Below are 27544 nucleotides of genomic sequence, written 5' to 3' on the forward strand. Positions count from 1 at the left end.
TAGCAAGGTCTAGCAGTATCACTGTAAACCCATTACCCTTATCCAGTTCAGCCATCATTGTGTTATAAAATGTGAGCAAGTTACTGAGGCACGATTTACCCTTCACAAAACCATCCTGTTCCTCCATACAGTATCCCATTTTCATCTATCCATTCCTGTATTTTTCTCTTAACTACTTTCTCTAATACCTTGACAATGACTCCTGATATGCTGATCGGTCATTAATTTTCAACAGCAGTCTTGGAACCTCCTTTATTCAGTGGAACTATTTTCCCCTATGATGATTTTAATTATTGCAATATAGACTGGGATGATGAGATAGCAAAATTAAAGAAAATGAGTTTCTTGAGTTTGTGAGGGACAACTACCTCAGACAGTATGTAAAAGAGGTCACAGGAGGATTGAGGGTCTTGGATTTGATCGTCTCATCAGAGGATGTGATTATCAATGAGGTGTAACCCCCCCCCCAATTAGTGAGAGTGACCATTATGGGATTACCTGGGTGGTTGCCAGCAGTGTGTGGACTTCTGTAAGAAAGGGGTATATGTAGCACTACAGGGGGGGGTTGATTATGAAGAGCTCAGGAGACAGCTTCAGGGTGTAGCATGGAACGAGAAGTTAGCTAGAAAAGAGATCAATGCAGCTTGGGAGATTTTCAAGAACTATCTAGTAGAAGCAATGTCTAAATATATTCCAAGGGTCAGAAGGGTAAATAAGGTAGGTGTGAAATGGATGAATAAAGAGATTAAGCATGCGATACAGATTAAAAGGATATTATGGAGCTGGTATAAGAGAAGTGGTAATAACCATTTCTGTGAGGATTACAGACTAGTCAAAGAAGGTGACTTGGTTGGTAAAGATAGTATAAGTGAGATATGAGCAGCAGTTAGCTAATGAAGCCAAAAAAAAAAAAAAATGATTATGGAAGGGTGACATTGATTGGAGAAAATGGTGTAAAGACAGCTGTTGCAGAAGATATAGTGGAGATACTTAATGAGCAGTTCATAAAGATCTTTCAATCTTGTGAATGTGACTTCATGGGAAGATTGAGAGCTGTTGATAATGGGGAGGAGAGAGTAAGTGAGCAAGAGGTATATGTGAAGTTGAGCAAATGAGATATTAATAAGGCTGTTGGACTTGATAATATATCACCACTTATTCTAAAGGAATGTGCCAAGGAGTTGACATCTGCCTCGACATATTTTTTTAATATGAGTCTTGCACTGGGTCAAGTTCGTAAGGAGTGGAAGGAGGGCAAGATTGTGTCGCTTCATTAGGAAGGTGATAGAACTCAATCATCAAATTATAGGTCTATCTGTGTGTCAAGTGTTGAGGTTAATTTGTTGGAGAAGCTTGTGAGAACTAGAATCCAGAATTGAGTTGACAACAATGGTATTATCTGTGATGGACAGCATGGATTTGCTAAAGCAGGTCATGTTTTAGTGATCTACTTACTTATTCCAATAAGGTGACTGCTTTCTTGGACAGAAGAGAGGGATGCACAATAATATACTTAAATTTTGCAAAGGCTTTTGATAAATTACTGCATGATAAGTTGATAGTCAAACTAGAGTGGATGGGGTTGGATGTTAGATTGGTGCATTGGATTGGAGACTGGCTATCTGATAGGTATCAGCAAGTTGTGAATGGGAAAGCAATATCCCGGAAAAGGAAGGTCACTAGTAGTGTGCCTCAGGGGGTCTGTTTTAAGGCTATTACTGTTTAACTTAAATTACTGTTTAAAAGTGTCTGTTTTAAGGCCATTGCTATCCAGAGGTGATTGACTAAGGTAGTTTCTGACCTCTGGATTGTCGAATATGAAGAAAGGTTGAGAAGATGCAATTTACAGAGTTTAGTGGATACGAGGAAAAGGGGAGGTATGATAGAGACCTACAAGTTAGTATGGGGTTGTTAGAGGTGATTGACTAAGGTAGTTTCTGACCTCTGGATTGTCGAATATGAGGAAAGGTTGAGAAGATGCAATTTACAGAGTCTAGTGGATACGAGGAAGAAGGGAGGTATGATAGAGACCTACAAGTTAGTATGGGTTGTTATAGGATCCACGTTGGAGATATTCGAAAGAAAACAGTGGGAGATCAGAGGAGAACCAGAGGTCATCCCTGGAAACAAGTGGGTGTGAGCAGGGGAGTGAGAAGCAGTTTTTTTGCTTGCAGAGTTGTGAGTGATTAGAATACCAAGCTAATAGTGTGTCTCCAGAGAATTTGAGTGTGTTTAAAGCACGGTATGATGAGCTATGTGTATAATAAAAGGATCTCCTAAATGACTCTTTGACTCCATGGGGTCTTGGGTGATAACAATAATAATAATATCAGTATATTCTTACAATAACAGTGCCTTTTTGCAAAAACTGATATGTCTAACTACCGGCCTATCAGTATCTCTGGTGTGGTAGTTAAGATTTTAGAAAAGTTAATAAGAACTCACATACAGAAATGGTTTGACAATCAAGCTATACTCTGCTAGCAGCAGTAGTATGAGTTTACTAAAGGAAAGCCATATTTTAACAATTTGCTCATCAGCAGGTTTCCAGTAATGTGAATGACTAGAACCGAGAGAAATGATAGGATATGCTATGATAATTTTGGATTTTGTTAAAGCAAAATCCAAAATTATTCAAAGGTATTATTTCCCAAAAATACCACATGAAAGGCTAGTACAAAATTTACAATATGGAATTGGAATATCAACTCTTGACTTGCATCAGTAGATGGTTGATAGACAATATCAAAATGGGTATACGGTGCATGTGAATCTACCAGATTTGGTGACTATAGTGTACCTCAAGGTGCAGTCCTTTGGGCATTGTTGTTCAATCTATACATTAACGACATTAGGAAGGATCTAACCAGAGACTGTTAGATCCTTCCTAATCACAGTTTGCAAAATTTTTTGCCGATGATGTGTAGATAGGCATGGCAATTAGAGATGGAAAATTTAGTCTAACAAAAATGGCTGTCATTTATATGTAAGTATAAAATTATTCACTTTGGCATGATGAGATTTCCAGCAGCATGTTATATTAGCAGAGTTATGCTACAAGAAACTGATATAAATAGGGATCTTGGTGTAATGATGGATAGGAATTTGAAGTTCAGAGGCCACATGGCAAAAGTTGTAAATACAACTCAGAGGTTAATTGCAATATTGAAGCGAACCTTGACATTCAAGGATAAGGAAATCATTTTGACTGTTTATAAAGCCTTGATAAAACCCACCTGTATTATGTACAAGTTTAGTCTCCTGGTTTCCAACAGGATAAAGAAGCTTTAAATGCAAAGAAGAGCTACAAAGATATATCCAGATTATGGAATTTAGGTTATGAGCATAGATTGTGAATATGTGAATTACAGACTCTGGTTAACAGAGTCTGTAATTCACATACAGGTCTATGAACTTTTCAATGGGTGATATATCTTATAATGAAATAATTTGTTATATGGAAGGTGGTGAGAGAACACGGGGGGGGGGGGGGGGTACATTCATGGAAGTTAAGTTTGTTCACTGTCAAGAAAGGGATAAGGGTTAAGTTTTTCTCTCACAGAGCAGTGAGTGAGTAGAATAGTTTGCCTTTAGGGGTGAGTGCATAATATAGTGTGTGTGAATTTAAGGGAGGGTTTGCCAGTTGGTTTGGGTGATGGTGCAAACAGAGACTGCCTGAGTATCTGATAGTTTTCTTGTCAGGCGATGTATAACTCATGCTTATATTGCTGGAAATCAAAAATTCATTTGCTCCTTCAATTTGAATAACCCTGTGTGTGTGTGTGTGTGTGTGTATATATATATATATATATATATATATACACACACACATATACAGTCATTCCCCGACTTGCGAATCAGGAGTTACACGGTTTCTTATATGTATGTATTCCCGTCCCGCTTCACACCTCACCACTAGTTGGATGTACCAGCCGCATTCGCCAGTGTCGCACATGCTGTGAAAAAGCACTGACGTGTTTCACGCAGTCTCCATTCATACACAATTTTTATAGTCTACAAACCATACGATTGTTTAATGTTATGTTCTTGATAAAAATTTTATCACATAAAAAATAATAATGTCATTCAAAAGAAGTAAGTCCGATTCTTCTACAACTAGCAAGAAAAGAAAAACATTGACTTTGTAAACAAAACTCAACATTATTAAGGATTTTGAAGGCAGAATGAAAATTTGTGAGCTAGCAAAGAAGTTTGATATACAGGAATCCACAGTAAGAACAATCATAAAAGAAAGGTTTATAGATTTTGGAGGACATTGATTCTAATAAGGAATGAACTGTGGCCACAAGGCAAGAAATAAAAAAATCATTAGCTTGCTATGAAGAAATTTTGTGTGACAAGAAAATGACATTATGCCGTCAAACGAATCTATTAGATTTTATGAAACCATCAACATCGAAATAACTTTCTTTTTTTCATGTATGAAAAACTACAATTATGATTATATTTCTTAAAAAATATAGGTGTTTTTGTAAACCTTTGGTCCCAATTGTATGTTTGTATATATAAATTACATGCAAAATTATACCCCGAGTTACGCGAATTCGACTTACGTGCTTTTTGTTGGTCCCACCTACCGCGTAACTTTGGGGTTTTACTGTGTGTGTGTGTGTGTGTGTGTGTGTGTGTGTGTGTGTGTGTGTGTGTGTGTGTGTGTGTGTGTGTGTGTGTGTGTGTGTGTGTGTGTGTGTGTGTGTGTGTGTGTGTGTGTGTGTGTGTGTGTGTGTGTGTGTGTGTGTGTGTGTGTGTGTGTGTGTGTGTGTGTGTGTGTGTGTGTGTGTGTGTGTGTGTGTGTGTGTGTGTGTGTGTGTGTGTGTGTGTGTGTGTGTGTGTCCGTCCACAAATTCAAGGCTTTCTAGCCTCCCTCGATGTGTTCTTGACTTCCTGGAAGTCACAGATAATAATAGTAATAATAATAATAATAATCAGACAATGTGCTGAGCTATACAATACAACACTTCTGTGATCAGTTTATTGATCCTGTATTAGTTTGTCTTGAGTTTATTAATAATTCTTAAGGATTTCAAGAACCAGCAAAGATTGCACAAAATGAAACTGAAGCAGTCAATATTTCTAACCAACTACAACTTGAGGTTTTTTCTGTAAATGATGTCACTGATCTACTTCAACCACATGATGGAGAGCTCACAAATGAAGACATATGTATATATACAGCGTTATTCAAAATGAAGGAGCAGATCGTGCTTGTTTTCGTTAAATTTTTATTTCCAGCAATACAAACACATGTTATACATCACCAGATAGGAAAACTCTGAGAGTTTACTTTTCCTCACATTTTAGTAGCAGACTCTCTTCTACTAAAATGCACTTACAGCATCTCTTGCTACTAGAGATGCTGTAAGTGCTTGAAATCAAAAAAAAAAAAAAAATCCTTCATTTGCTTGCTCAACATGTTAACAAAAGTGGTTTCTTCTCAGGAGAAAGCTTTTGGTGTTTTAGAATTTTCAAAATGTAAGTACAGTTCATTGTAAATTCTGCACTCGATTTAAGAAAGAACATCCTCATCATAAGCAGATTTTTTTGTGGTATAAAAAATTTCAAAAAAAGGGATGCATCTGTAAAGGAAAAAGTCTGGGTCATCCACATGTTTCCAAAGTTAATGGTGAAAGAATTTGACAAGCATTTGTACACAGCCCAAGAAAATTCACAAGACATGCAAGCAAGGAATAAGGAATTCTCCAAACAACAGTATGGCATGTTCTCAAGAAATGATTATATGAAAGGCTACAAGTTGCTGAAAACTCTATGAGGGTGTGAGAACAGAGGAGTGCAGAGCAGGCTCTTTGCATGGAGAGTCGTTGGTGAGTAGAATGCATTACCTGAGTGTGTTGTGAATGTAGATACATTGAATCAATTTAAAGCACAGCTGGATGAGCATTGTGTGCAATAGTGTGTACTTCCTATAATGTGTCTCTGACTCCATGGAGGTCAGATAATAATAACAAAAGTCCCCCACACTGTACTCCTTTCTCATTCTTAAACCTATCTCTTTCCTTTTCCTCCCATCTTCTGTTGCCATAATTCACTTACAGTTCTCGCTCTTTCATAGCACACCTTCAGTCTTCCACTTACATCAGCCAGTTTCTTCTACCTGCAACTGCTCATTTACTTCTTCAGTTTCATTGAATCACTCCTAAAATATCCAATTCTTTGTTTGTTTGTTGTTGTTTTTTTCATTTGACTCCCACTCCCAAAAAAGGTTGTAAACCTATAGCAGATTACTACTGTGAAGGCTAAGGACTTTTTCTATTTTTATTAATTTTATGAAAGTTTTGGTATATCTTATATAATCCAGAAACCCTACTGTAGAAACTAAACATGGAACTTTTTCATGCTACTTCACACTTCCACTAAACAGTGCACTAGTCTCACACTAGGCTGTGAAATTTATGTCTCAAGACAGTTAGAAATATCCATGTCTATGATGGAATTCAAACCTACAACTTGTTTGTTGTAGGTTTGAATTCCATCAAACCTACAACCAACAGTTAGAGAGTGGCTACAACCATTCTGCCAGCCAGACTGGCAAATTATTTCATCCTCAATGATTTTGACATCTTTCAATAATAACTTCACTATTAATACTCATTCATTCCTATGCTATTCCACTTCCTTCCTTCTTTTCCCTCCATTGTTTTATAACTTGATTCTTATTATCCTCTAGCTCTTTAATATTTCTTATTGATGTTGTACCATATTCATTATCACTCACTGCTATCCCATTTTTTGTTTTTAGATTCTTTAATTACATTTTTCATTCTTAGTGAGTGAGATGGGATGTTATTACTGCTTATGATATCTCATCTCACTCCCCTAGAATAATAAAGATGGATTATGATGAGTTTTCTTTAAAATTCATTCCTGCTGTATTTATACCTTCATTTCATCCTAGCCATCAATTACTTCACTTCCCATTAACTTAACATTTAAATTACACTTTACACATAGCTCCTTGCCATCTACTTTAAAATCCATTACAGCAGTATGCAAAACACACATATACCCAAAAGCATATTCAGTTTTGCATGATGAGTTGATAACATTTCTCTTCTTGCAAGCCTGAACTACAATCTGAACATCGAATCCAGTCAAAGCATTATTTTTTTTTAATTAGTTTATATTAATTATTACTATTATTATTATTATTATTATTAAACAAGACCTCATGGAGTCAAAGACTCATCTAGGAGGTCCTTTTATCTCACACACATCTCATCATACCGGGTCTTAAACACATTCAAACTCCTTGCAGACACCACACTCTCAGGCAAGGCATTCCAATCATTCACAACTCTGCACGAAAAAAACCTGCCTCTCACTCCCCTACTCACACCCTCTTTATACAGTTTCCAGGGATGACCTCTGGTTCTCCCCTGATCTCCCACTATTTGCTGTAGAACTTCTCCACCATTGATCCTATAGCAACCCCTTACCAACTTGTAGGTCTCTATCATATCTCCCCTCTTCCTTCTCTCCACTAGTCTCTGCAAATTACATCTTTTCAATCTTTCCTCATACTCGACATTCCAGAGGTCAGAAACTACCTTAGTCAGTCGCCTTTGGACCCTTTCCAACATCTCTTCATCCTTCTGAAAACCAGGTGACCAAATCTGGGCACAATAGTCCATGTGTGGCCTAATCAAAGCCTTATACAATGGAACAAGAATCTCCCTACTTCTACACGTCAGTGTCCTCCTCATCATTCCCAGAAGTCTTTGTGTTGTCTTCACAATTTTGGCGATGTGACCCCTAAATTTTAGATCCTTATCCACTATCACTCCCAGATCTCTTATTTCCTCTACTTCCAACAATATATTCTTACCAAGCATAAATTCTGCATCCCATCTTTGTTTTCCAAATTTTAAAACCTTACATTTTGCAACATTGAACTCACATCCCCATTTGCTTGCCCAATCAATCAATTTATTCAAGTCTTCTTGCAAGGCCACAACATCTTCACTACTCTTTATGGTTCGTCCCAACTTTGCATCATCTGCAAACAACTGAATATCTCCATCCAAATCTTCGCCAATATCATTAATATACAAGTTAAATAGTAATGGCCCTAAAACAGATCCCTGAGGCACTCCACTAGTGACTTTCCTTTTCCTGGATATTGCACCCCCATACACAACTTGTTGATACCTATCAGATAGCCAGTCTCCAATCCAATGCACTAATCTAATATCCAACCCCATCTGCTCTAGTTTGACTGTCAACTTATCATGAGGCACTCTATCAAAAGCTTTTGCGAAATCCAAGTATATTACTGTGTATCCTTCTCCTCTGTCCAAGGAAGCAGTCACTTTATTGTAATAAGTAAGTAGATTACTAAAACACGACCTCCCTTTAGCAAATCCATGCTGTCCATCAAAGATTATACCATTGTTGTCAACCCAACTCTGGATTCTAGTTCTCACAAGCTTCTCCAACAACTTAACCACAACACCCGACACACAGATAGGCCTATAGTTTGATGCTTGAGTTCGATCACCTCCTTTATGAAGTGGCACAATCTTGCCCTCCTTCCACTCTTTAGGGACTTGACCAAGTGCAAGACTCGTATTAAAAAAATATGTCAAGGCAGGTGTCAACTCTCTGGCACATTCCTTCAGAATACGCGGTGATATATTATCAAGTCCCACAGCCTTATTTACATCTAGTTTACTCAACTCCCCAAACACCTCTTGCTCACTTACAGTCAGTCTCTCCTCCCCATCATCAACTGCTCTTAATCTCTCCATGAAGTCACATTCACAAGATTGAAAGATCTTTATGAACTGCTCATTAAGTATCTCCACCACACATTCTGCAACAGCTGTCTTTATACCATTTCCTCCAATCAATGTCATCCTTCCATAATCATTCTTTCTTTTGCTGGCTACATATCGAAAGAACTCCCTAGGATTCTTTTTAGCTTCATTAGCTAACTGCTGTTCATACCTCTCTTTAGCTACTCTCACCAACCAAGTCACTCTCCTTGCCTGGTCTTTGTAGAACTCATGAAATTGGTTACTTCCACTTCTCTTATGCTGCCTCCACAATGCCCTTTTTCTCTGTATTGCATGCTTAATCTCTTTATTCATCCATCTCACACCTAACTTATTTAACCTTCTCACCCATGGTATACATTTAGACATTGCATCCACTAAATATTTTTTGAAAATCCCCCAATCTGCATTGATCTCTTTTCCAGCTAACCCCTCATTCCATGCTACACCTGCAAGCTGTCTCCTGAGCTCTTCATAATCACCCCCAACCCCTTGTAGTTCCACATATACCCTTTTTTCACAGGGGTCCTTGCACTGCTGGCAACCACCCAAGTAATCACCTCATGGTCACTTTCACCAATTGGTGGATGATTTGATACCTCATTGATAATTACAACCTCCGATGAGATGACCAAATCCAAGACCCTTAATCCTCTTGTGCCCTCTGTTACATACTGTCTGAGGTAGTTATCCCTCAAAAACTCAAGAAACTCATTTTCTTTACTTCCAGTTGCTATCTCTTCATTCCAGTCTATATTGCCATAATTAAAATCACCCATAATGATCACCCTTTTCTTATTTGCTTGGCTTATTTGACTATACATTTCACTATCACCACCATCCACATTACCAGGTCTATAACAACATCCCACCAAGTATTTGATTCTATTCACCTCTATCTCACACCATACTGCCTCAAAACCACTGGCCCCATTTCCCCCTTGCATCTCTACCTTGTATGGACATAACTCTTTCTCTATCATCAATAGCACTCCCCCTCCCTTTTTACCCCTTCTATCCTCACGAAACACATCATACCTTTCCATCTCTATTCCTGTCAGGATGTCATCCTCATCTAACCATGTCTCACTTATTCCGACAATCTCTGGGTGCACAGACGCAATTAGTGCAACCATTTCATCCGCCTTGTTTCTTATACTTCTAGCATTGGTATACAAACACAACAACTCATTTCTGGATCTACAGCTAGTTCCACTGATACCACTCACTCGATGTGATCTCTCCATGCTGGACTGGGGCCATTTCCCTTTCTGCTTCTTCATTTTAGAACCCTTTGCAATTCCATCTGTTTCCTTTTGATCCCTGATCATCCCATTACTTTCCTGCCTACACATTCTCTCACCTCCTCTTGGAGCATCCACCTTTCTCACGCATTATATTTTACTAATTTACTATTTGTTAATTTCTTGATTTTAATTTAATAAAAATGTAATTTATTATATTTTAGAAAATATTTGGTTGCCCATTTAAGATATTAAGTTTGATATATTGTATATTAGCAGATATCAACTTTGTTATCTTTATTAGTCATATAATATTTAAGTTTCAAGGGTTATTTGATGTTATTTGTATCCTCACTTTTTGTTTTTATTATAGAAACCTGTGATGAAGAGGATCATGTTGTGAGTATTATAGTTATAAATTATTTCAAATAATTCCGAATTTTTTAATTATATTAAAATGCTTTTACTTTTTTAGGAAATGACAATATGAAATAAATTATTAACTATAAAACCTTTAATTAATAACTACAGATATTTTGACAATGTTAAATTGCCATCTTCAGGGATCACTAAACAATGATATGTGCACCAACCACTCACATTAAACAAATGAGGGTGAAGAAAGGCAAATGAAGTCTGTCTTACAGTCCTAAAAGCTGCCTCCTTGTTGGCTAAATTGGGTTGTTTTGGCAATTGGGCCGATGATCTTAGAATGCATGCTTCCCAAATTGGGGCAGTCTCATACACCTAAAGTTGTTGAAGGTCGGAAGATTTTTCAGAGCCGATGTTGATTCAAGGAATAATCTTTTGTACTTGTGCTTGTTGTGGTATAATAAAGTGGCCTTCTTCCAGCATATTCAGTGGTGGGTGTCTAATGCATGGTCAGCAAGTCCTGAGTGGCTGTATTGGTGGAACTTGATGTTGTCAGGATATCCGAATTATGTTTGGATATATTATTATTATTATTATTACTAGCCCAAGACCTCATGGAGTCAAAGACTCATCTGGAAGGTCCTTTTATCACACACACACAGCTCATCATACTGTGTCTTAAACACACTCAAACTCCTTGCAGACACCACACTCTCAGGCAAGGCATTCCAATCATTTCCTGATATTGTTTGTTTATCTTAGAAAAGGAAAACAACAACAGTCTCCCCTTTCCTGGACACTCTGATTACATGGCAGTCTGTAAATCCCTGACTTTCTCTGTTTACAGAGAAAGCCAGAATGCATCTACTTACACATACAGGTAGATGCATTCACCAGCAGTCACACCACCTCCTCTCCCAACAATATGAGATTATAAAAACCCTATATAACAGGGAAAAATTAATCAGTTCAGATAACAATGCCTTAACTACTAAACTTAACCATATCCTTAACACCTTCTTATCCAATAGCTACAACCCCCCAAAAAATATTTAAATCAGTTACCCACAACCCCTCCTTTTTCATGGCAGAGATTACTCTAAATCTATGATCGTGTGCAAGAGTTGCTATAAAAGTTGGGTGCTTGCAGTGTTATTAGTATCAGAACTTTTGTTTAAGTTTGTTTACAACTTCTTTGAAATTAGAGCTCAGTATAGTAACCAGCGAAGGAAAGATAGCGGCAACTTTATACATGCAGGAATTCAATTTCGATTTCAGTCGTTTTGTGAAACGCGAGGTGTACGAAATGTACTCGTTTGATTATATTGATACATTGCGGATATTTAAGGCAGATGGAAGGAGGGTGTGTGTTAAGTGTGATCTGAATGAGGATTTGATGAGCTCTGATATGTTGATAACTGAAAGTGTTAGCAGCTAGAATTTCACAAGAAGGATGAGTACTTCTCATCTGATAGAAAAGGAAAGTGTAAAAGAGCAGTAAACAAATGTTAAAAAATTTTTGAAAAAGAGAACGACTGATCTGAGAAACTTAGCTATTCATGGTAAGAAAGATGAAAGTAATGCAAATGTGGCTGAAGTTATAAAACAAAGTGCAGTTAAAGAAAAGGTGGTGAGCGGCGTTGATTGTGAACAAGCGTGCATGATGCAAGGTTTGAAAATTAGAAAGAATGAATGAATGAGAGCAAAATTGTGATTCAAGATTCTAAAGATCAGTTGGTTAAGATGTGGCAAGAGATGAAATAAATGCAGAAATGAAGTTAAGAGAATTTGAGATATGAATGGAAGAGTGAAAATGATGAAAACAAATAATGTTGGTATAAAAGAGGTGATGAAAGACCTGGGAGTGGCGTTGTATGGTGATTCAATTATTAAAGGTGTGCTGATGAGAGGATGCATAAAGTATGTTTTACTGGAGGTAGAATGAATAGAGTGATTGAGGCATTAGATATGAGAAGTAAGCAAGCAAAAGAGTTAAAGTTGTAATAGGTACAAATCACTTGACTGCAAACAAAGAAGACTTCAGATTGGATATCAGGGGGTTGTTGAGACAAATAAAAGAGAATAGTGTAATAGGAATGTTAGTAAGCATGTTGCCCAGGTATGATAGTGGTGAGATGAGGTAAAGATGTGTGAGGAGAAAGGAGGGCAGTTTGTTAATGTGTGGAATGAGTTTGAAGGACAAGGTTAACTGTATAGGGCGATGAACTACATTTGAGTGGCTTTGGTGTGAGTCGCTTGGAGAGATTGCTGCTTGAAGTTAGAGAAGTAAGTGCAGAGAATAAATCCGATCAAGTGGTAAGTGATGTGGAAGAATGGGAGAGTAAGACAGGAGAGATTGAAGAGACGTTTGTGAATGAAGAAGTGAACTGCATGAGTATAGGGAATGAGAAAACAGCTGTGCAAGACAGATGGTGAAACAGGAAGGTTCAGAGCAAACAGAGGAATGCAGTGTGAGAAATGCAGTTTCTCTAAAATTATGTGAATGCATGTGCAGACAAAAAGGGAAAGGGATGACCTCAGATCAAGGGAAAACAGCTGGATCTGAAGAAGGTTTGAAGATGAATAAGAAGAAAAAGAAATGGAAATGGCTCGTAAAGCACATATCCTTTTGGACATGTATAATGCTATGTATTATGGGAGGGGTCACTACAAAGACTAGTTTCGACATTTATTGAGGAGTCAGACCCAGAGGTAATAACAAGGTCAAAGTAAGGCAGAAGTCATGTTTCCATATACTAGTAGCCAAAAGGTGTCATACCTTATTATTGAAATGCTCTCGATTAGAGATAGTTGTTGGAAGTTTTTCCACTTGGGATACTAAAGCAAGTAATGTGAAGTCATTAATTTCTTTATACGAGTTGCCCAGTGTAAAATCTTGAATAAAAGAAGTTTTTGTAATAAAATACCTTTTATGTAGATTTTACAAGTATGCTAAGTCCCACTAAAATACTTGTGCATTAATAGAAAAGGAAATAATGTTTTTTCTTTGTGAATTATTGAATATTGTAATATCAAAAGTTTTGTGTAAGAACAAAGGAAATTATATATAAGATAAATTGTGTCTAAGTATACCTCTAGTCAACTGAAATTCCATACAGATTAAGGGATTAAGTCATAACCTGAGGCTACTGCAAACGCGAAGGTCGACATTACACGGGGGTTTCCCCGTCTAGATCCACTGATCAATGATGGTGACAGGTGCAGAACATCAGGGTACCCAGGGGACTACGACATAAGAAAAACGAAGATCAGCGGAACCGTATAAATAGCAGTTTGCTGCACCGAGAAAACTTACGGACTTGCTTGGTTTAGTCTGTTTATGGGGGTTCACGTACATTCTGGAGTGGAGTTTTTGTTCGTGGGGAAGGAAGTCATGTAGAGTTCTGACAAGAGAATTTGGACTCATGACAGTATCAAGGTCACCGTAAGCCGAGGAGTATAGAAGAAGGTACAATGTTCGTTAACGGCAGCTGAGCTTCACTAGAATCGTAGGTGCTGAATCGTTATCCTATTCAGAGACCTGTATTCATGAAGCAAAGGCCAGAAGAATGATGCAACTAAGGCATGTTGTATCAGGAGGAACCAGATACCGAACTTCCAAGCCGTAGGAATTAAATTGTCCGCCGATAACAAGAAAGAAGTCTTGCAAATTTCAGAAAAGATGTTCAGGTACAGTGATGAGGTCTAAAGGGAACAAGAAGAGATAATCAGCTATAGATGACTAGACTTCATGAAAAGTAAGAACCTTCCCTTATTTAGTCAGAAAGAAACTTAAATTGTGATGGTGGTTTGAATTGATGGAATTGTTTTAAAATTAGAGTTGCATGACTTTAGACCTTGAGCTAAAAATTGAATTAATTTACTCTATGTAAGAGAAAGCCTAGCTGAATTTAATTGTGAATCTATTTGTAGTTAATTGTTGTAGTCATTCCATAAGGCTGAATTTTTATTTGTTGATAATCTGATTATATGTAAAGTTAAGAAAGGTGGGGGGGGGTAAATTTCTAGACAAGTAGTTCTGCTGAGATTCAGATGATTGTATAACTTATATTGAGTTGTTAGATATATCGTACATATTTGATTTAAGTCATATTTATTTATGTCATTTGTGTATTTGTTTCTTAGTGATGAATAAATTGTTTTCTTGTTAAAATAACCTTGCCTGATCTGTAAGTTCAATGCACTACTCTTAAAATTGAACCTATGTGTCTTAAAGTAGATATTACCACGACTGCAGATTAAGAAATATTTGTAATTTGATAAAGAGATAAGTTGAAAAGGAAGGAGCTGTGTGTTCTATTCTTCGGAGGGAGATACACTTCTTATCCTAGAATTTTGGTGGCACAGCTGACTAACAAACAAATTTTTCAAAATTTAATTTAGAATAATATGTGGAACTACAAGGGGGGTGATTATGAAGAGCTCAGGAGACAGCTTGCAGATGTAGCATGGAATGAGGAGTTAGCTGGAAAAGAGATCAATGCAGCTTGGGGGGTTTTCAAAAACTATTTAGTAGATGCAATGTCTAAATGTATACCACGGGTGAGAAGGTTAAATAAGGTAGGTGTGAGATGGATGAATAAAGAGATTAAGCATGCAATACAGAAAAAAAAGGCATTGTGGAGGCAGCATAAGAGAAGTGGAAGTAACCAATTTCATGAGGTCTACAAAGACCAGGCAAGGAGGGTGACTTGGTTGGTGAGAGTAGCTAAAGAGAGGTATGAACAGCAGTTAGCTAATGAAGCCAAAAAGAATCCTAGGGAGTTCTTTCGATATGTAGCCAGCAAAAGAAAGAATGATTATGGAAGGATGACATTGATTGGAGGAAATGGTATAAAGACAGCTGTTGCAGAATGTGTTGTGGAGATACTTAATGAGCAATTCATAAAGATCTTTCAATCTTGTGTATGTGACTTCATGGAGAGATTAAGAGCAGTTGATGATGGGGAGGAGAGACTGACTGTAAGTGAGCAAGAGGTGTTTGGGGAGTTGAGTAAACTAAATGTAAATAAGGCTGTGGGACTTGATAATATATCACCACGTATTCTGAAGGAGTGTGCCAGAGAGTTGACACCTGCCTTGACATATTTTTTTAATACGAGTCTTGCACTTGGTCAAGTTCCTAAAGAGTGGAAGGAGGGCAAGATTGTGCCACTTCATAAAGGAGGTGATCGAACTCAAGCATCAAACTATAGGCCTATCTGTGTGTCAGGTGTTGTGGTTAAGTTGTTGGAGAAGCTTGTGAGAACTAGGATCCAGAGTTGGGTTGACAACAATGGTATAATCTTTGATGGACAGCATGGATTTGCTAAAGGGAGGTCATGTTTTAGTATTCTACTTACTTATTACAATAAAGTGACTGCTTCCTTGGACAGAGGAGAAGGATACACAGTAATATACTTGGATTTCGCAAAGGCTTTTGATAGAGTACCTCATGATAAGTTGACAGTCAAACTAGAGAAGATGGGGTTGGATATTAGATTAGTGCATTGGATTGGAGACTGGCTATCTGATAGGTATCAACAAGTTGTGTATGGGGGTGCAATATCCAGGAAAAGGAAAGTCACTAGTGGAGTGCCTCAGGGGTCTGTTTTAGGGCCATTACTATTTAACTTATATATTAATGATATTGGTGAAGATTTGGATGGAGATATTCAGTTGTTTGCAGATGATGCAAAGTTGGGACGAACCATAAAGAGTAGTGAAGATGTTGTGGCCTTGCAAGAAGACTTGAATAAATTGAGTGATTGGGCAAGCAAATGGGGATGTGAGTTCAATGTTGCAAAATGTAAAGTTTTAAAATTTGGAAAACAAAGATGGGATGCAGAATTTATGCTTGGTGAGAATATATTGTTGGAAGTAGACGAAATAAGAGATCTGGGGGTGATAGTGGATAAGGATCTAAAATTTAGGGGACACATCGCCAAAATTGTGAAGACAACGCAAAGACTTCTGGGAATGATGCAGAGGACACTGACATGTAGAAGTAGGGAGATACTTGTTCCAACGTATAAGGCTTTGATTAGGCCACACTTGGACTATTGTGCCCAGATTTGGTCACTGGGTTTTCAGAAGGATGAAGAGATGTTGGAAAGGGTCCAAAGGCGACTGACTAAGATAGTTTCTGACCTCTGGAATGTTGAGTATGAGGAAAGATTGAAAAGATGTAATTTGCAGAGTCTCGTGGAGAGAAGGAAGAGGGGAGATATGATAGAGACCTACAAGTTGGTAAGGGGTTGTTATAGGATCAATGGTGGAGAAGTTCTACAGAGAATAGTGGGAGATCAGGGGAGAACCAGAGGTCATCCCTGGAAACTGTATAAGGAGGGTGTGAGTAAGGGAGTGAGAGGCAGGTTTTTTTCGTGCAGAGTTGTGAGTGATTGGAATGCCTTGCCTGAGAGCGTGGTGTCTGCAAGTAGTTTGAATGTGTTTAAGACACGGTATGATGAGATGTGTGTGTAAGATAAAAGGACCTCCTAGATGAGTCTTTGACTCCATGAGGTCTTGTTTAATAATAATAATAATAATAATAATAAACACCAGTAAATCAGACAAAGAGATTGGCTCCAGCCCGAGGCACTTTCTTTGTTCTCGACATCTTGCACACGTGAGCCTTACTATTTGCGCCCACAAGATAGAGGTAACGCAACTGACAATAAGTAAAAGTTAAGATAAGTTTCAAACAAGAAAACGTAGAATTTTACAAAGCCGGAGCCAAACAAGAATTAATTAATAAGAATTAGATTTAACAATAAAAACATAGTTTTAACAATAGTGCAGCCAACAGGATTTAATTCACTAAATTGAATTGATCAATATAGTGAATTAAAGTGAGCAAGTTTTGGATTAGAATCAGGCAGTTATAAAAAAAAAATAATAAAAAAATAAAAAAAATTTTGTGTGTGAAATTTTGAAATTTTGTGAATTAATATACAAGTATGAATCACCTGTGTAGTACAGGAATGGATAATGGTGAATTCCTCAGGACTATAAATCCTCAGCAAGTTTTTTTCACAATTTTTTGGAGAGGAAACTGACAACATATTAGCTTTTTTTGGCTTTGTCGAGGAATTAAGGAAAGTGGGTAGATGGACAGACTTCCAACTTCTCATCTTGGAATACTTCAAGTTCAAAGAGATTTTGATCCCCTGGTTCTCCGGTGTAAGAAGTCCCATCCAAACTTTGTGGAAACTATACAGGTGTATACAGAATGACAAAGAGAGCATAACAGGTTTCTTTAATAGATTATTGACAATTGCACGGTCTATGAGTGTATCCAAGGAGGACAAATCTCACCTTGAGTGGTTGACCTTCCAGGAGTTTAGATTGGGGTTATGCAATGAGTTAAGAGAAGTAGTATATAAGAAACGAGCAAGGAGTTTGGAAGAGTGTTATAAATTGGCTAGGGAAAGGGAAAGAAAACTTGAAGAGATTTGTCACTACTCTTCCCTAAGACAAATGTTATTATTGGAAGAGATCAGTTCCCCTGAGGATAGCATGCAAAATGGAGAGGACACTGTAAACCAGATCTCCCTACACACAGGATGTAAAGAGAATTCCAAATCCAGAAGTAGGAGAGAGAGAGCATGAGAGACCTCTGGATCACAAACAAGTGACAAAAAAGGAAAAAACGGAGGTACTAGATCATCAGGAGTATATGCTGGAAAAGCTGAAAAGAAGGGTAAATATGTCAGTAATAGTAAATACAAAGCTTATGACAGGGTGCAAGCCCAATGGCCATCCTAATAAAGATATAGATATAAACTCTTCCAGACAAGGAGACCAATAATACAAGGGAAATGAGGGAAGTTTAAATTCAGGAAGGACTGCCACGGCTCTTGATATACTCCCTGATGAATCAGATTGTTAACCCAAATCAACTATGCACAAAACCTACAAGATGCAAAGTGTGGCTGTAGCAGAGGTGAGGGGAAGGGGGCCACTATCAGTTGTGCAGGGTTTGGCTGAAGAAATCCCATGTAACATTTTGCTCGACATAGGGGCTCGTGTTTTTGTCATTCCTAAGTCGCTGGTTATAAAATTAAATAATGTTTCTCCGAATGACATCATTGAATTGGCAAGGCCCATCAAGATAACAGGGATTGCTAAGACTGAGCTCCTCACAACAATGAAGGTAAATGTGAAGCTCTCCATTCCGTGTTTCCCTGTGAGTCTGTCACATGAGCTCTTAGTCCTCCCTGAAGTCACAGATACCAGTGATCAAATCATACTGGGTCTCGATTTCAGAGATATCAGTTTATGTGCGACTTTGCTAAGGGAACAATATCCCTTTGTGGAAAAAATTAGCACCCAAAATTCAGAATAGAGAATTAAAGGGAAATAAATGAGGCTCTAGACATTGAAGTAGTAAATTCGGAAGAGGGCCCCCTAAAATGGAGAGAAACATTGTTACACAATGCCACCAGTTTGACAAAGTCAGCAGAGGAAAAGAACGAAGTAGAGGAGTTCTTCTCCTTGATATTTCAGCGTTATCCTAGAGTTTTCACCGAAGAGATTGCCTCATTGACCTGCACTGACAAGGTTGATCATGCTTCCAAATTATGTCTGATTTCCCAGTATATGTAAAGCAATATCAAACCCCTCAAACACATGGAGAAACTGCAGAAATTATTACTGGACTATGAGAGGGCAGGCATCATTGAGAAATTCCCAATGGAACAGTCCTTTCATACTAGTCGAAGAACCCAATGGTAGCTTGAGGTTTGTGTTGGATCTGAGAGAGATGAATAAGGTCACCAGACCTATTGACTTTCCTTTGTGTAAGATTGAAGAATTGCTAATAGGTCTGGAGGAAGCAAAGTACTTCTCTAAATTGGATCTGAACTCAGGCTATTTTCAAATCTCCCTTAGGAAGGAAGACAGGAAATATTTTGCCTTCACTACAAGATGGCAAAAGTATCAGCTTTCTCAACTCCTTCAAGGAGCTAGAAACTCAGCCATGAGCTTCCAGTCCCTAATGAACTCGATCCTATCAGACGTGTTGGGGAAGGGAGTCATATGCTTCCAGGACAACCTATTGATTTATTCATCAGATTTGAAGAAACACAAAGAAATTCTGCTAGGTGTTCTGAATAGGTTGAACAAAGCTCGACTCTCATTAAAGTGCTCAAAATGTCATTTCTTCCTTAGGGAAATCGAGTACTTAGGACACATTGTCAGTGAAGCTGGAATAGCCCCCACTCAGGATAATATGACTACAATATTAAAAGCCAGGATCCCAACAACTATAAGGCAAATTCGAAGGTATATAGGAATGGTCAACTTCTATAGGAAGTTCATTCCTGATTGCTCGAAATTAATGGAACCCATCGTGAAACTCACAAAGAAGGGGTAAAGTTTACTTGGGGGGGGGGGGGGGGAACAATAGTGTGCTTATAACTCCCTAAATCTCGCTTTAACGTGTTCGCTGCCAACTACGAGTATACTCGTAGTTGGTAAACCAGCTACACAAGCCAGCTATGAGTATATTGTATGACGCTTACCACCGGCAACAAGATTACCATACTGACCTTGAAGAAGTGAAAATGCTTGACTTGTGGAGCTAGCATCAAAACTGTGTATTCTCATAGATGGTATATGCTCTGCACAAGCTAACTACGAGTATACTCATATGACGCTGACCGCCGGCAACGAGAGTACCGTATTGACCTTGAAGAAGTGAAATTGCTCGGCGTACAGGAACAGACTATGCCGAAGTAGCGTGGCAAGCGAATGTGTTAACTAGGTCACCCATTCTTGCATACCCTAAGTTCGGAAGGACATTTTATCTCTCAGCTGATGCTTCCAATGACACTATTGCCTCAGTTTTAGAATACTTCAGACCCATTGCATTCGTTAGTAGAAAGCTTTCATCCTCTGAACTAAACTACTCCGTAATAGAGAAAGAGGCACTAGCTATTGTGTTCTCTCTTAGAAAATTTAAGTAACTGTTACTGAGGCAAATTTAACTGTTACTGAGGCAACACATCATCTTACGATCAGATCATAAGCTGTTATCATTTCTGTCGTCCATGAAAGATAAAAACCAGAGAATAATTCGATGGACTCTGAAATTACAGGAGGTCTAGGTTGAAGTCAATTATATTCCTGGGAAAACTAATGTGGTTGCAGATTATTTACCTAGGTCCCTAGGCTCAGAGCACCTTTCCACGAGAAAAAAATATAACTTCTATAAATAAGGTTGAAGGTGTAGAAGAGAACACAAAAAAAAAAAAAACTCATCTCCAAGTCTGGGAAAAACCACTTATCGTGGAGGCCCAGAAAATAGAACCATGTGGGGGAGGGGGGTTGTATCAGAAGATACAGAGAGGTGGGATACTTTCATAAGAATATTCCTTCCTTAATTCATTGCATATAGATGAAGATGGTCTTCTGTTGTCAAAACAAGACGACATAGGATAATGGAAGGATAAAACCCTAGTTCCTGCAGTCATGATACTTTGGGTGCTCTACACTTTCCATGACTCAGATTTAGCAGGGCATCAAGGATTCGATAGAATGTGGAAGAGGGTGACTGATAGGGTGAGAGCACCAGGTCCCAACCTGGTGTGACCATCAAGGACGTAAGTGAGTCTATTAGAGAGCAAAACGAAAGGGTGAAAGAAATGATAGTTGTGGCAGGTACGAAATTTGAAAGGAGATAAAATGGAAATGATTGAGGACCTGAATGAATTGTTTGAGGTAGCAAATGAAAAGAGTGAGAGAGTTACGATGATTAGTTTTTTGCCATGGTATGATGGTGAAGTGTTTAGAAGGAGGGCCATAATTGCAAATGACTTTATGCGTGGGTTATGCATGACGAGTGGTGTGGAATGTTTGGACGTATGGAGTGAGTTTGATGGGCTAAAGGATCTATATAAGATGGATGGTTTGCATTTGAATGGTTACGGTGTAAGGAGACTTGAAAAAGTGTTGTTGAATGAAGTGGATGTGCAGAATCAGGGAAACTAGATTTATTAAGGTGGGGGAATAGATATGCAGGCCTTAGGGAGGCAGTTGAGGGTATGAATGAGTATAATATGCCCAAGCAAATAAGGATGACAAATCAGAATGTTATAGTTAGTATAAAGCATCAAGGTAGGGATGGGACTAATGGGGGTCTGCAATTCATGTACACAAATGCTAGGAATATTAGGAACAAGAAGGAAGAATTTTTGGCATTGGTTGGCACTTCCAAACCACAGGTTATTGGCATTAGTGAAACATGGCTGACTGTAGATGATATACCTAGTGGGATTGAATGTGATGAGTAAAGTGTGTTCAGGAATGACAGGGAGAATAAAATAGGGGGAGGAGTATTGTTGATGATAGCTGATGAGCTGCAGCCAAGGAGAATAGAAGTTGAACTGCAGGATAGAGAAAAGAGCACATTTGAGGCCTCGGGACAGGCCAGAAGGGTAAGGAGTGTGGTAAGAAAAGCAAAATAGGATTACGAAAGAACATTGGCCATGCAGGCTAAAGAGAATCCTAAAAGGTTTTTTCGATATGTTGCAAGTAAAAGAAAAAATGTATATGGCAGAATGATTTTAAAGAATGCTGATGGTAGGGAGGTAACCGAATCAGTTGATATAGTTGAGTTACTGAGCAAGCACTTTGCAAGAATATATCATCCAGGTGGTGACATTGCAGAAATGAATGTACCAGTAGATTATACTGGAATTGTGGTGAATGAAGTGGAGGTGAGTAGTCTATTGCAAAACCTCAATGTCAATACATCTGTAGGATTGGATGGTATACCAGCTTGTGTCATACGTCAAACACCTAAAGAATTGTCAGTACCCTTGACCATTTTTATTTAATTTGAGTCTCGGGTCTGGGTTAGTCCCGAGGGGGTGGAGAGGGGAAAATAGTTCCACTGCATAAAGGAGGTTCCAAGACTGCTGTTGTAAATTACCGACCAATTAGCATATCAGGAATCGTTGTCAAGGTCTTGGAGAAATTAGTCAAGAAAAGAATACAGGATTGGATAGATGAAAATGGGATATTGTATGGGGGACAACATGGTTTTGTGAAGGGTAGATCATGCCTCAGTAACTTGCTCACGTTTTATAACACAGTGACGGCAGAACTGTAAAATCCAGTAGAATCACTGTAAACCCATTACCTGGATAAGGGTAATGGGTTTACAGTGATTCTACTGGACCTTGCTAAGGCCTTTGACAGGATACCACATAGACCTCTAATCAGTAAACTGGAGCATATGGGGATGGATATAGGGTTGGTGAGATGGATAGGAGGGTGGTTGATGGAGAGATACCAGAGAGTGGTTTATTCAGGAGTTGAGTCCAAAAGACCTTGTGACTAGTGGTGTGCTGCAGGGTTCTGTTCTTGGACCACTACTTTTCAGTTTATTCATCAATGATATAGGAAAAGATCTGAGAGGAAGTGTTCACTTGTTTGCTGATGATGCAAAGTTGTGTTAGAGCAATTGTGAGTGCACAGGATGTCCAAATTTTGCAGCATGATTTCGATAGTTTGCAGGACTGGGCTGGGAAAAATGGATGTCCATTTAATGTGGCAATGTGTAAGTCTCTGAATCCTCTCCACCTCCTCCCCTTCTTGATGGGGAGGAGGTGGAGAGGATCCAGAAATGAGTGACCAAGATGATAGCAGGTCTGTGGAATGAACCTTATGAGAACAGGTTGAAGATTTGTGGGTTGCAATAATTGGTCATTAGGTGGAAAAAGGGTGATATGATTCAGACATTCAAATTACTGAAGGGTTTCTATAAGATTAATCCAGAAGATATTTTTGAGAATATAACTGGTGAATTTTGGGGTGAAAAGATTAGCAGCAGTATATCACATTGGTGGAACTGTACTCCAGGAGATTGATGAGGCCAGGTATTTGGGGTTGGTGGATAGGGAATTGAAGTTTAGGGGGCATATTGCAAAAGTTGCTAAATCAGCTTATCAAATCACTTGGCTTCTGAAAAATACTTTAACAAGCAGAGACAAACAAGTTATTGTTCCTCTGTATCGAGCCTTGATAAGACCCCATCTAGACTACTGTGCCCGGATATGGACAGCAGGGTTTCTTCTTGATGGGAAGGAGGTGGAGAGGATCCAGAGACGAGTGACCAAGATGATAGCAGGTCTGTGGAATGAACCTTATAAGAACAGGTTGAAGATTTGTGGGTTGCAAAAATTGGTCGTTAGGCGGAAAAGGGGTGATATAATTGAGACGTTCAAATTACTGAAAGGTTTCTATAAGATTAATCCAGGAGATATTTTTGAGAATATAACTGGTGAATTTTGGGATGAAAAGATTAGCAGCAGTATATCACATTGATGGAACCGTACTCCAGGAGATTGATGAGGCCAGGTATTTGGGAGTGTTGGTGGATAGGGAATTGAAGTTTAGGGGGCACATTGCAAAAGTGGCTAAATCAGCTTATTAAATCACTTGGCTTCTGAAAAATACTTTAACAAGCAGAGACAAACAAGTTATTATTCCTCTGTATCGAGCCTTGATAAAACCCCATCTAGACTACTGTGCCCAGATATGGGTGCCAGGGTTTCTTCTTGATGGGGAGGAAGTGGAGAGGATCCAGAGACTAGTGACCAAGATGATAGCAGGTCTGTGGAATGAACCTTATGAGAACAGGTTTCAAAAATGTCGTTAGGCAGAAAAGGGGTGATATGTTTGAGACATTCAAATTACTGAAGGGTTTCTATAAGATTAATCCAGAAGATATTTTTGAGAATATAACTGGTGGTGGGAGGACTAGGGGCCATACATGGAAACTGGGCAAGAATGTGGTTTGCAGGGGTGTTAGAAGCTAGGTTTTTTACTTGAAGATTGGTGAATGAGTGGAATAAGCTGCCAGAGTCTGTTGTGGGTGCTATGACTGTGAATGAGTTCAAGGCGAGGTATGATAGATACTGTGTGAATGTGGAATAGTTGTTCTTGACATGATGTTAGGGCCTCCCTCGATGAGTCTGTCGACTCCTTGGAGTTGCCCGGAATAATAATATGGATATATCTGGAAGGGCATGAGAGAGGATGTTGCATCTTTTGTATCCTTCTGTTATTTGTGCCAACAAAAGTCAAACATTGGGGGGGGAGGCTCCACTGCAGCCCTTTTCAATTTCCACATGCCCCTTTCAAGCAATAGCTATGGACATTGTTGGCCCACTTCCCACTACCTCGAAAGGAAACAAGTACATTTTGGTAATCATAGATATGTTCTCTAGGTTCCCAGAGGCCACTGCAATGAAAGATTAAACTGCAAAAACTGTAGCTGACAAACTCTTTAAGTTGATAATATCCAGATACAGAATGTCCCAAACTCTGCTCTCAGACCAAGGTTCAAACTTTACAGCTGAAATTATGCTGCAACTGTGTAAATTGCTGAAAATGAAGAAATTGTTCACCACTCCTTATCATCCCCAGGGAAACAGGATGTATGAAAGGTTAAACAGGACATTAAAGCACACCCTCTCAAAACTAGCAAACAGTCAGATATCCAACTGGGATGCTTATCTATCCCACACTCTGTTTGCATGTAGGACTGCCCTTCACGCAGCAATCAGGGAAGCACCTGCTATAGTATTATATGGATTTGAACTCCTGTTCCCCTGTGATTTTAGGGATTTTCAAGTTAATACTGGATTTCCAGACATAGATGAATACTTGAATAATATAATCAAGGAGAATAGTAGCTCATGAAATGGTTGCCAAATCCAGTAAAAATAGTTCTCAGTGAGCAAGGGAGTATGCTAATAGACTAAGAAAATATAAGAATTTGAAACCAGTGAATGTAGTCTCCCATGAACAAAACTCGATTAATAAGACGGGTGGGAAGCTGGGAAGGAGTGCTGCACGACCACACGAGATTTTGGAGAAATAATCCCCTGTAAATTTCAAAATAATGGTAAAGAAGAATCAAGGAAGAACCCTGACTGTACAGTCAGATAGACTGAGACTGTACAAGGGCAGATCAGACCGATTGGTCTGTCTGGGAGACTCATTGGAAAGAGTATGGAGTGAGAATTCCCTCAGAACAGTCATGGAATTTCAGAACGAGAGGAATTTGGAGCAGAAAACCGATAAAGTAAGATATGCTGCACACAGATGAAGGAGATATAGCAATCAGGAAAGGAAGGACCATCCTTCCCTGGATGAACAAGATACAATTTACAATAGATATAAAAATCATGGTATCCCAGATAACATAGATAGACGACCCATAGAAGGTAAAAGGGGGAAAGGAAGCAAGACTAGTGATGGAACTAGAAAATTTATTCAAACAAGATACAACACTCCTCAGCACTCTGCTAGAGTCAACTTCTCTCCAGAAAATCTGCAGGAATGAAGTCAAAAAATTTTAAAAAAATTTTTTTTTGGAAGAGGAAACCTTTGTAAAATTCTGAATAAAAGAAGTTTTTGTAATAAAATATCTTTTATGCAGATTTTACAAGTATGCTAAGTCCTAATAAAATACTTGTGTATTAATAGAAAAACTAATGTAATTGAAATGGAAATAATGTTTTTTCTTTGTGAATTATTGAATATTGTAATATCAAATTCTTCAGGGGCTCACTTTAGTGAGTACGGGCGTGGCAAACCCGAGATACCTGATGCTGGACCATGCCTTACTTCATGTAATATACATCTGATATTATCGGTAGACTGGTCCCTTCTCTTCCTCCCTTGCTTCTTTCTTTCTTCTCTTCTTGCTCCTTCCCCCAAATGCTATTAGAGTATTCGAGGGGAATCTTTCCTATTTTGCTGTGTCATTTCGTCTTGTACTAACAGGACATTATCAAACACTATAACATGATCAGGCCATCAAAAAATGTTCACACCGCATCGTCCGTCGCACGGGTTACCAAGGGACGCGTTCGGGTTTTAGGCAGAGGGACCGTTCGAAAAATATGTTACAGTCTCCCTTAGACACCACTCCTCAGCACTCTGCTAGAGGAAACTCCATCAATGGGCCTGCTACCCATTTGGGGAGGTGTTTAGGGGCAGCACAAAGAAATGGTTCTGCAAAAGGACGGAAGTGGCAATGACAATGGCACCAGACAATGGCTTTAGGCAACTGGAACATCTTCTCTCTGACATAGAAGGAGTTGGAACTGGTCGAGGAAGCCAAGCACTACTGGCTAGACTTAGTCAGGCTTTGTTCGACCAAGAGGAGAGGCTCTGGAACTGTCGACCTGGATAAGGGGTGGAAGCTCTACTACTCTGGTGTGAGCCCGACAATATCTGCTCAGGCAGGTGTGGATCCCATTGGGGGGACAGGAATGTGTGTATGTGTGTTAAGACTTCAGATGAAAAACCATGATTTGGCTGTGGTGCAAGCCTATGCATCTAATCTGGAGTCAGAATACTCTGCCTTCCTAGAGGAAGTGGATGCTGCTTTTGACAGGGTGGCAGATATGGAATCAGTCCTGCTAATGGGTGACTTCAATGCACATGTTGGAACAGATGACCAGACATGGAGGGGTGTGGTTGGGAGGAACAGCATCCCTGACCTTAACGCGAATGGGTTGAAATTATTGGACTTCTGCTGTACTAACAGCTTGTCCATAATGAATGCCTTTTTCCAGCACCAAGAAGTCCATAAGTATACCTGGTACAGGAATACACTAGAACAAATGTCTCTGATTGACTTCTTTATAGTCTCAGCAGACCTATTTTCCTCACTGTTGGACGTTCATGTGGGAAGAGGGGCAGAACTGTCAACTGACCACCACTTTGTTGTGTGCACTCTACGGCTTCAGAAACCAGATGCTACCATCAACGCTGGTAGGCCTAAGCAGCTATACCATGTGAAATGGGAGACATTAGGAAATGAAGCTGTGAGGAAGAATTTGCAGATGACATTTCCTCCAGGTTCAAAGAGATTCCCAAGCATACTGCAGATGTTGAGGAGGAGTGGAAGCTGTTCAGAACAGCTGTCACTGCCTCTGCACTCTCATGCTGTGGCAGAAAGCGGCTCGGAATGGCAACAGGCAGTGAGAAAAGGACACCTTGGTGGAACCAAGAAGTCCAAAAAACTGTCCGGGCAAAAAAGGAGTCCTACCTAACATGGCTTAGGGTTAGGTCACCTGAGATGTATTTGCA

At 38.9% G+C, this 27544-nt stretch overlaps 1 protein-coding gene across 4 annotated transcripts in view; it reads left to right on the forward strand.

Annotated features, from left to right (window-relative positions):
* The window catches only part of LOC150109786 (uncharacterized), a 1408745-nt gene that overhangs the window by 1155426 nt on the left and 225775 nt on the right, over positions 1-27544 (forward strand). For all 4 annotated transcript variants that reach the window (XM_090396626.1, XM_090396635.1, XM_090396653.1 and 1 more), the window contains one exon: positions 10431-10456. In XM_090396626.1, coding sequence (XP_090252752.1) covers positions 10431-10456 — 26 coding nt within the window. The remainder of the gene's footprint in view (positions 1-10430; positions 10457-27544) is intronic.

The sequence above is a fragment of the Typopeltis vanoorti genome, chromosome 1 (genome assembly GCF_054136105.1).
Source record: "Typopeltis vanoorti isolate ZY-2024b chromosome 1, IOZ_Tvanoo_1.0, whole genome shotgun sequence".
Lineage (NCBI taxonomy): Eukaryota > Metazoa > Arthropoda > Arachnida > Uropygi > Thelyphonidae > Typopeltis > Typopeltis vanoorti.